At 44.5% G+C, this 10,574-nt stretch overlaps 2 protein-coding genes across 4 annotated transcripts; both read left to right on the forward strand.

Annotated features, from left to right (window-relative positions):
* Window positions 1–783: 783 nt before the first annotated feature.
* On the forward strand, window positions 784–2,001 carry LOC125269590 (mucin-5B-like). The gene is made up of 3 exons (XM_048192521.1): window positions 784–1,180; window positions 1,282–1,647; window positions 1,775–2,001. The coding sequence occupies exons 1-3, from the start codon at window positions 784–786 to the stop codon at window positions 1,999–2,001; spliced, it is 990 nt and encodes a 329-aa protein (XP_048048478.1).
* Window positions 2,002–2,484: 483 nt separating this feature from the next.
* Window positions 2,485–7,365, forward strand: LOC125269767. 3 transcript variants are annotated; one of them, XR_007185187.1, is made up of 9 exons: window positions 2,485–3,333; window positions 3,476–3,679; window positions 3,804–4,250; window positions 4,369–4,433; window positions 4,566–4,707; window positions 5,874–6,023; window positions 6,124–6,210; window positions 6,303–6,410; window positions 6,946–7,365. XR_007185187.1 is itself a non-coding variant. In XM_048192732.1 (5 exons), exons 1-5 carry the CDS (start codon window positions 2,526–2,528, stop codon window positions 4,650–4,652), a joined length of 1,611 nt encoding a protein of 536 aa, XP_048048689.1. In that variant the 5' UTR covers window positions 2,485–2,525; the 3' UTR covers window positions 4,653–4,854. The 3 variants fall into 3 exon arrangements, 1 of the variants encoding a protein (XP_048048689.1); XR_007185188.1 differs by having other exon boundaries at window positions 6,306–6,410; XM_048192732.1 differs by lacking the exons at window positions 5,874–6,023; window positions 6,124–6,210; window positions 6,303–6,410; window positions 6,946–7,365 and having other exon boundaries at window positions 4,566–4,854.
* Window positions 7,366–10,574: the final 3,209 nt, after the last annotated feature.

Genomic DNA, 10,574 nt, shown 5'->3' on the forward strand with positions numbered 1-10,574 from the left:
TATATCTTCACATTTTAATTTTGATGGAACCGCGCTTCAGGAGACGGGCTGATGGCAGCCTGAATCTGGCCGATACATTGGAAGCGGCAAAGGTGAAGGAGGCCAACAAGGGAAAGCCGTACACGAGACCTCTGTCCCCGGAGATAGTGCTGAACAAGGCCAAGAAAAGCTTAAAGGGATAGTTCACCCAAAAATGAAAATTCTGTCAGTAATTACTCACCCTCATGTTGATACAACCATGTAAGTCTTTCTTTCATCTTCGGATCACAAATTAATATTTTTGTGATTAAATATGAGCGGTGGAATACTCCTCCATTGGCTTTAAGGGGGCCCAAACTTGTCCGTCCAGAAAGTCAGTGAAGAAAATGTTTAAATAGTCCATGCCACTACAGTGGCTCAACCGTACGTTTCTCAAGCGACGATAATACTTTTCGTGCGAAAAAAACAAACAAAAGATCGACTTTATTCAACTATTCATTTTCTCTCTTGTAGGCCTCTGACGTTAGTTCACGAGAGCTCCATGACGCATGCGCGAGAACTAAACTGACGACGGTCTTCTTCCACTACTACTTGTTACTGGCTGCTCACTCCTTAGGAGTATTACCGCCACCTAGTGTTCAAGATGAAGTGCTGGCATAGCCGGAAGCGCTAAACCACGGAGATCTAGCGAACTGAAAGCACCTGCTAGGTTTCTTTGAAATCCAGTTTGGTGTATTTCGTGGGCAAACATTCAGGTGGGTGGCTGAAAATGCTCTGGGGTATGCTGCTTACCTGGTGGCAGCTATGAAGAGGGACCCCACAGGAGGCAGCAAAGACTCCCAAGAACATGCCCACAACAAGGGGAGTTTTAGGGAGTATATTGAGCTATTTCCTTCTGGCAGAATTGCCATTGCCTTGAAGGAAGAGCAATATGCTGAGAAAGCTCCCCACCACGCTGCCGCCACCCAGCTCACTCCTCCCACCCAGCACGCTGCCGCCACCCAGCTCACTCCTCCCACCCAGCACGCTGCCGCCACCCAGCTCACTCCTGCCACCCAGATCACTCCCACGACCCAGCACACCGCCACCACCCATACTTCCACCACCTCTCTCCGCTCCCTCTTGGTTACCAGGTTGCCTAACCAGAAAAGTCTGACCAAGACTGTAGAAAGGCTGGTTTCCCCCCACAAAGCCACACCTTGTAAGCAAACATTTATTTGTATAACACGTTTTTGGTTTGTTTAGGATTTATTGTTGTTCAGTAGTCATGTTTATCTCTTTGTCCTGTGTTTTGTTTTATAGCTTTGGCCCAAGCACGTGCGAAGCCCTCAGCCACCCTCACCCGACCGACTGCTTCCATTGAGGGAGCCACAGGGCCCTCAGCCACCCTCACCCGACCGACTGCTTCCATTGAGGGAGCCACAGGGCCCTCAGCCACCCTCACCCGACCGACTGCTTCCATTGAGGGAGCCACAGGGCCCTCAGCCACCCTCACCCGACCGACTGCTTCCATTGAGGGAGCCACAGGGCCCTCAGCCACCCTCACCCGACCGACTGCTTCCATTGAGGGAGCCACAGGGCCCTCAGCCACCCTCACCCTCCCCACTGAGATAGATGACAGCACACTGCTGGCAGAGGCAACTGTGTTTGAGGAGACATATGTGGCATGTATGTTTATACTTAATTTAAACATACAACAAAATATTTTCCTTTCCAGGGATAATAAAGTGAAGCAATGTGAATTTATATATGTTTATTTATGTGTTTATTTCTGTTTTTGTTTTGTTTTTTCCAGCACGACGAGTCTGTCTTCCAGCTGGATGGATACACACCCTGCCTGAAATGGATCAGAGGTGGATATCCAAAGCCCTGTTCAGGTGGACAGCACAGGGGCATCCTGAGCTGATCTTTAGCAGGGTGGACAAACTTTGGTGGTATCCTCCACAGGTGCCACTGAAGACCAGTAATTCTCCTTTCTTGGAGAATTACTTTGGCCATCCCTTGCTGCTCTGGATGCCATGAAAACTGTGGCAATTGAAGCTGACCTGTCCCCATCCAGACTGTCAGAAAGACCTTCTGACCTCAGCTGGCTTGCATCAAAAGATCAGGCAGGTGGTTGCCTTGGGTAAGATGTACTTTGTGGCATCTGAGTACCTGGCCTGCCGAAGATGTAAGAGGAAGGTCATCAGCTGGAGCCATGGTATAGTCTCCCAACTCGACATTGGCCACAGGGTGCAGTTCCCTTGCATTCTTACATCAAAACTTGCATGTGACCTGGAGGTAGTAAGTTTGATGCGTCAACGAGGGCTGGGAAACAGCAGCAGCCAGATCTAGCGCAAGCTGCAGGAACGTATCTAACAGATTGCATGGGGATTGCCAGTGCTGTCACGTCGAGCCTGATCCTGCCTGTGACATTTGAACCTGCTCCTTCAATGCCTTCTATCCCTAAGCACCGGTGGCTGATGCAGGTGTATGCCCAGGATGTCCTGCAAAGGCTGGATGAGATCAAGGCCTCTATCACATCACAATATGGTAGGATCTTAAAAATGGATTCTACTAAAAAAGTGGCCAGAAAACTAGCAGGACGCAGCTATGGCACAGCTACCTGGGCAACCAATGTTGGAAATGAGTATGGACAGGTGATCATGTCCGTACTCACAGCCAGTGAAGGTTTTGGTCTCGGACCAATGATTGAAGGCCTCATCAAGCGATACAGAGTGGCTGGGGTGGCTCCTCCCGAGGTACTATATGTCGACCGAGACTGCTGTGGCAACACTCTTCTGAGGAGGATGTTTGAAGAGTGGGAGCAAATGACCATCCGGTTAGATGTATGGCACTTTATGCGGAGGTTTTCTGTGGGTTGCACCACCGACTCTCATCAGTTGTATGCCACATTTATGAGTCGCCTCAGCCACTGTATTTTCATGTGGGACCAGGGGGACTTGACGGCCCTGAAGAAGGCGAAGCATGCAGAGCTAGAAGCTGACCGGAAACCATCATCCGAGGCTGATGTGCTGCGCTGTATCAGCCGTAGCGAGCTAGCCCTACATTGCAGGAGGACCACCCGCGGTACCAAGGAGACCTTGGCGATGATTGAGAGCCATATTCAGGCCTTTGATGGAGATGCTGGTCGTGACACTCTTGGAGTCCCACTAATAAACTCAGCCCGGATGAGGGAGATCTTAAAGTCCCAGCGGAAGCATGTGGCCTGCATCCAGGATCCTCTAGGTTTGCAGCTCTACATGCAGACAGGCACTGTAGTGAAGGGAGGGCACCGGCTGCCAACCTACCGCTGTGCCAGAGGTTCCACTTCGCTTGAGTCTTTTCACCTGCACCTTAACAGATTCATCCCAGGTAAATAAGCAACTTAACTGAATTATTAAAATAAGATTTGATTTAATTATATATTGAAATAATAATGAGAATTGTAAGAACAGCTATTTGTGTATTTATATGAAATTTTTGTGGTCTTTTTTTTTCTTTTTTGAATTTACAGGTACGCTGGCTAGTGAGACCTTCTTCCAGGCGTATCTTTTGGATGGACTTGCAAGGTGGAATGAGGACCGGGCTGTGGCAGCAACAACTGATGAGCAGCAGCCACATTCCTACAATCATCTTCTGCGTCATGCTGTCAATACTCTTGCAGAGAAGGTTATGGGCATGAAAATCACCCCTTATGTTGGGCCAAGAAAGTACACTGGTAGATAACTATTTCTTGTTTTTGGTGACAGTTTCATTCAAGTGTACACATACCATTTAACCACTGAGTTATAATATAATATCATGGTATATTATTTAATTGTCAATGTTTTAATATTTTAAAGGTGAGCTTATTGAAGTGGAATACTTTTACCAGCAAACTGGTAATGTTCTGCAGGACTACAAGTTGGCCATTGAAGAGTTAGAGACCACTGAGGTTGTTATAGAGGAGGATGAAGATTATGCTGAACTTGAGGAGTTTCAGGACATCACTGTCCCCACCGTTGACACAGAACGGACACCTGCTGCCTCTTCACAAGCATTAGTGTCTGCAGCATCATCTCCAACCCCTCCAGCAACCAGCCCCATGTCATCACTGTCTGTGGTCCCTCCATCACCAGTGACACCTCCTGTTTCCAGCTCCACGTCATCACAGTTTGTAGTCCCTCCATCACCAGTGACATCTCCTGTTTCCAGCTCCACATCATCACTGTCTGTGGTCCCTCCATCACCAGTGAAATCTCCTGTCAATCTCCAATCAAAACCATCTCTCTCTCCTGTGGCACATAGCTGTGAGTTTTACCAAATTATTCATAGAGGTTTCTGTATTTGTTGTCAAACTAACTCTAAATGTACATTTGTCATATTGAAAGACACAAATACAACTAAATATTTATCCTTTTCATGTAGTCCCAGTGGATCAGTTATCTGCAGAAACTGATCTTCCAACATCTGAAGAGAATATTTCACATGATGTAAGGGCACAGTTTCTTTTTTAATGTACATTTACATGTGTGTAAAATCTGGGTTGATGAGACTCTTAATCTTAGGGTCGTGGGTTCGAGCCCCACGTTGGGCGTATCTATTGCCTCTGTCTCTCTTCCCAGCGGCTTCTCGGGTTCCAGCGTGCAAAGCCAGTCGCGTTGCGGGATGAGAATGGACACAGCCACTCACCGCTCTTACATCCATTGTAGGGATGACGACACTGCGCTCTTCAGAAAACTAATAACTTCGTTATAACTGAGCAAAGTAAGTAATACACGTTTTTTTTACTTCTTCTGTTTACTATATTATCAAATGTCAATATATTTCATACATTTTCATCCGTCACACAAAGTCGTTTTGTCGAGTTTCTCCTTTTAGTGATCGCCAACGTTATAAGCGCTATAAGTGCTATAATTTGAATGAAATCCTCATTAAGTTCATGTTAAGATTTTATTTTGTGAGGTGTTATTAGGAATACGTGTCCTGTAGGCTAGTTCTGTCTGTCGCGCTGGTTACGTGGTTTTACTGTAGTAAAAGTGTTTTTGTTTATTAACTGTGGTCATGTTATCACAGGTTATGTGTAATCTAAAATTTTAAACTCCATTTAGTCAGCTTGAAGTTGGTTTTAATAAAAAAAACAACAACAGTGTTATAGTGTTAGATATAGTCATCCCTTATATTAACCATGGTTTTACTGTGGTAAAAGTGTTTTTGTTTATTAACTGTGGTCATGTTATCACAGGTTACATGTAATTAACATTTTAAACTCCATTTAGTCAGCTTGAAGTTGGTTTTAATAAAAAAACAGTGTTATAGTGTTAGATATCATCATCCCTTATATTAACCATGGTTTTACTGTGGTAAAAGTGTAGTAATCATGGCCTTTTGTTGGTGGATTGATTTCCATTTGTATAAACACAGTTTTTACTATGTATATCATGGTTAAACTATGGTTAGTGAAACAAACCATGGTTTGTGGTTACCATGGTTTAACTATATGAACCATGTTTTTTTTCCCCATTTTTATTTGTAGTAAAACCATTGCTAATTTTCCACCATTTAGTTAGCTTGAATTTTTGTTTCAATGAATTTGTTTGGTAACACTTTAGTATAGGGAACAAGTATTCAACATGTATTAATAACCTATTTACTACTTATTAATAGTTTGTAAGGTAGTTGTTATGTTCAGGTATTGGGTAGGATAAAGAACATAGAATAAGGTCATGCAGAATAAGACATTAATATGTGCTTAATAATTACTAAAAGTCTATATTGTAGTAATATGCATGCTAAAAAGCAACAAGTTAAAAGACCCTAAAATAAAGTGTTACCATTTTATAGTTGTATCATTATAATTTAATGAAAAAACTAAATCTGTCCAGTACTTGCAAAAATACACTTGTTTACTATTATTTCCATGTTATGTTTAGATGAGCACAAAGCCAAAGAGCCACAAGGCCATGGGAGATGGTGAGTGGATGGCGAGGTTGAGGGCTTTTGCCAGCTCTGGAGTTTGGCCATCTGGAGGAGGAAATAGACCATCCCCAAAGCAGAGGAAGTGGTACGACCTCTATCAGAAGGTAAAGCAAAGTTACCTGTCTCATCACGTATTATGTAGTATGCAGGTCACCTGACAATGGTGCAGGCAATATCAATAAATAATGATTCTTATCTTTTCAGATTGAGAAATGCCCCATGCAGGCCCATGGACAGACAACACTCTTTGGAGGATCCATGGCCTGCAACTGTGGATTCCATACCACTAAGGTGATCTATTTGAAAATGACATTTAATGTTGCATCACATATCTGTTAAAATGCTGTTTCACACCATCTTATGCCCTTCTGCTGTTGTTTTAGCAGCCTGCCACTGCCGCTTCAACTTCTGCCGCACCTCCGCAGCCTGAAGCTTCAGACACGGCCCCTGCCCCACGGACATTCCTGAGGCCACCTCCAAGTTTGTCAATGGTGAATATTCTATCTGTAATTAATGTTTACTTATTTATTTGTTTGGTTGGATCTACAGCCCACCAACTTCATAATGGTTCTAGTATGCTCATTCAGACTGATCAGTCAGGCCATTCACATTTTTACACACACACACACGTTCGTTTTTGTGAATTGTGGGGACATTCCATAGGCGTAATGGTTTTTATACTGTACAAACTGTATTTTCTATTACCCTACACTAACCCTACCCCTAAACCTACCCATCACAGGAAACTGTGCACACTTTTACTTTCTCTAGGACATTGCATAGACTTCCATTGATTTTATATCAGGTTAATGATATTTTCTATCACCAAACCCAATCCAACCCCTAAACCTGCTGGCCGATTTATATGCCTTTTTAACTAGTGAGTACCGGTAAAATGTCTTCAGTAGACGGTTGTCATAATATTTCACTCGATAAGTGAGGTCATTTGTCCCTCACAATTGTAGTTATAATAATGCTGTGTAACTTTGTGTTGCATCATGAAATTAACTATGTTTCTCTTTTTAGTTCACTAAGTCACGGTTTGGTGGGTCCCAGTTGGCTTCAATAAAGCCAAATTTAGTGGAACAAAGGAGCCCCAGCCCCTCTCCTCCGCCCTCTTCAAGAACCCCCAGCCCTTCTCCTCCCAGCCCCTCTCCTCCATCCACTATGAGGACCCCCAGCACATCTCCATTCTCTGTGAGGGCCCCCAGTTCTGCTTCATCCTCTGTGAGGGCCCCCAGTCCTGTTAATCAAAAGACCAATTTGACCTAAGTAGCTAGCAGTCTCTGCTCTCATCCTTTTCTGCTGAAATTCATGCTGCTAAATCCTCCTATTTCCACAACAAAATCAACAGCGCTTCAAACACACGCACACTTTTCAAAACATTCAACTCTCTCCTCTGCCCCCCTCCACCACCACCCACCTCATCCGTTACTGCTGATAATTTTGCTAAATATTTCACTGACAAAACATCTACCATCAGCATTCAGTTCTCTGCTCCACACACACAGGAACTCAGACCAACCACACACACAGCCACACACCTCCTCTCTTCATTCTCCCCCCTCACTGAGACAGAAGTATCCAAACTTCTCCTCTCCAGTCATCCTACTACCTGCCCTCTAGATCCCATCCCCACACACCTTCTACAAGCCATCGCTCCCACACTTTTACCAGCACTGACACACATCATCAACTCACTGGCATTTTCCCTAACACATTCAAGCAGGCTCGGGTAACCCCACTGCTTAAGAAACCCACATTAAACACATCTCTTGTAGACAGCTACAGACCTGTTTCTCTCCTACCATTCATAGGAAAAACACTTGAACGAGTTGTTTTCAACCAGGTGTCGTCTTTCCTCTCACAGAGCAACCAATTGGATGTCAATCAATCTGGTTTCAAGGGTGGCCACTCGACTGAGACTGCACTGCTGTCGGTCACTGAATCCCTACGGATTGCAAAGGCTGATTCCAAATCATCAGTTCTCATTCTGCTCGATCTATCTGCTGCCTTTGACACGGTGAATCATCAGATCCTTCTGTCCACCCTCTCATCACTGGGCATCACAGGTACTCTACTTCTCTGGTTTGTATCCTATCTCACAGGAAGGTCTTTCAGGGGTGCCTGGAGAGGGGAGGTATCCAAAGCTCATCAACTGACCACGGGTGTTCCTCAGGGTTCAGTTCTTGGACCCCTCCTCTTCTCCATTTACACTACATCACTTGGTCCCATCATTCAGGCACATGGTTTCTCCTACCATTGCTATGCTGATGACACACAACTCTTCCTTTCATTCCAACCAGATGATCCCACAGTAGCTGCACGAATCTCAAGCTGTCTGGCGGACATCTCGGCATGGATGAAAGAACATCATCTACAGCTCAACCTGGCTAAGACTGAGCTTCTCGTCTTCCCTGCCAATCCGACTCTAAATCACGATTTCAGCATCCAGCTAGGCACATCCTCAATTACCCCATCAAATTTGGCCAGAAATCTTGGAGTAATCCTTGATGATCAACTGACCTTCAAAGACCACATTGCAAAGACAGCTCGGTCATACAGATTTGCACTATACAACATCAGGAAAATCAGGCCCTTTCTAACAGAACATGCAACACAACTTCTGGTCCAGGCCCTGGTCATTTCTAGGCTTGATTACTGCAATGCACTTCTGGCTGGACTGCCATCATGCACAATCAAGCCTCTACAAATGATTCAGAACGCAGCAGCATGTCTCGTCTTCAACGAGCCCAAAAGAGCCCACGTCACGCCTCTCTTCATCTCTCTTCACTGGCTACCACTTGCTGCTCACATCAAATTCAAGGCGTTGACGCTTGCTTACAGATCTACCACAGGCTCAGCACCCTCCTACTTCCACTCACTCTTACGAGTCTACACTCCTACCAGAAGCCTGCACTCATTAAAGGAGCGAAGGCTTGTGGTACCATCACAGAGAGGCACGAAATCACTTTCCAGAACATTCTCATTCACTGTCCCTTGCTGGTGGAATGATCTTCCTGCCTTCATCCGGAATGCGGAATCCCTGGCAATATTCAAAAGACAGCTGAAAACCCATTTCTTTCGTGAGCACTTAACCTCATCTTAAAAAAAAAAAAAAAACTTCTTATTCCTATCCTTTCACTTCCTCTAATCCCTCTCTATTGTATCTTAGGATAATCTGAGCACTGCCTATAACTTGTATTATGAGCACTTCTTGTCTATTTGCCTTGTCATGGCGACTCGCTTGTTGTATTCCTCACTTGTAAGTCGCTTTGGATAAAAGCGTCTGCCAAATGAATAAATGTAAATGTAAATGCTACATCCTCTGTGAGGGCCCCCAGTCCTGCTTCATCCTCTGTGAGGGCCCCCAGTCCTGCTCCATCCTCTGTGAGTATAGCAGCACCAATTTACATTTTTTAATATACACTTTAGTACTATTTTCACAAGGTACATATCACAAGCAAGGCGTACATTTTCAAAACACCACACTGATCACACAGCTAGTGATTCTTTCAAAACCTGATCTCATGCTTTCATTCTAGTGAAACTGAATGAGAAGAGATCAAAAGTTTGATAGTAAGAGCTTTATGAAAGGCAGTTACTGTGAATGAAACATTTACTGTATTTAGATTAAATACTTATTTTGTGTAGTGAAAAGGATACTTTGTGGTTTAATGTATTATACGAACACAATTGAAAATACACTGAAATGCTTAGAAAAAAATGGTGCACTTTTATCATCTGTGTTTTTTAAAAAAATCCAATCGCTTATGAAAATTGCACTAAAGCATTAAAAAAAACAACAACTATTGGACAGGCTGTGGTGTGTATTAGTGCAGCTCTTATTTATACAATAAACAAATTGTCTTCCAAACAGGAGGAGCCTGGAGGAGTCCTGGAGGAGTCCAGCCAGCCCCTGCTGGGGCCTCAGCTTCATTCTGGTTGCCAGGTGAAATGAGCAAGACCATCCCTGTGCAGGACCAGCGGTGGATTGCTAACACGTTATTTCACTCTGGCAAGCTGCGGCCAGATTTGAAGCTGTGGTATGAGCCCCCTGTCCCAGCTCTCATTTACCACCAGACACCAACTCCTGACAGGTTCTTCACCCATCGGTTGATGGTGTGGATGCCCTACCATCTGTGGAAGGTGAGGGTGTCTTGCCCAGCTTGTGGCAAGAACCTGACGGGCTATGGTGTCCACAAGAGGGCTCAAAAGGTCCTGGACATTGACAGGTATTACCTGATGGTGGCAGAGACACTCAGATGCACTGTGTGTTCTCTTAACTATCTGTCAACAAGTCAGACTGTCCGGGACCAGCTTGACCTGCCTCACCAGAAAATGTTCCGGCTGATCCTGACCCACAAGTGAGTAAATCAGTGTAGAAAAGATATTGTTTGTGAAGACTTAAACTACTGAATTGACCCCCCAATAAACATGTAACTAATCACAGCAACATTTCAGGTATGCCTGTGACATCCGTGTCATTAGGCTGCTTCGGGACCGGACGCTGGGCAACAGTCCAGCTCGATTGGTGAGGCAGTTAAAGGAGATGGTGCCATCTTGAAGATGGTGCCAAAGACTTTTATGTTCTTACATGTGCTGCTGTAAAATAGACATTTTTATTACTTTGGCTTCTATTCTCATTTTTTACC

This window comes from Megalobrama amblycephala, linkage group LG6, assembly GCF_018812025.1.
Source record: "Megalobrama amblycephala isolate DHTTF-2021 linkage group LG6, ASM1881202v1, whole genome shotgun sequence".
Classification (NCBI taxonomy): domain Eukaryota; kingdom Metazoa; phylum Chordata; class Actinopteri; order Cypriniformes; family Xenocyprididae; genus Megalobrama; species Megalobrama amblycephala.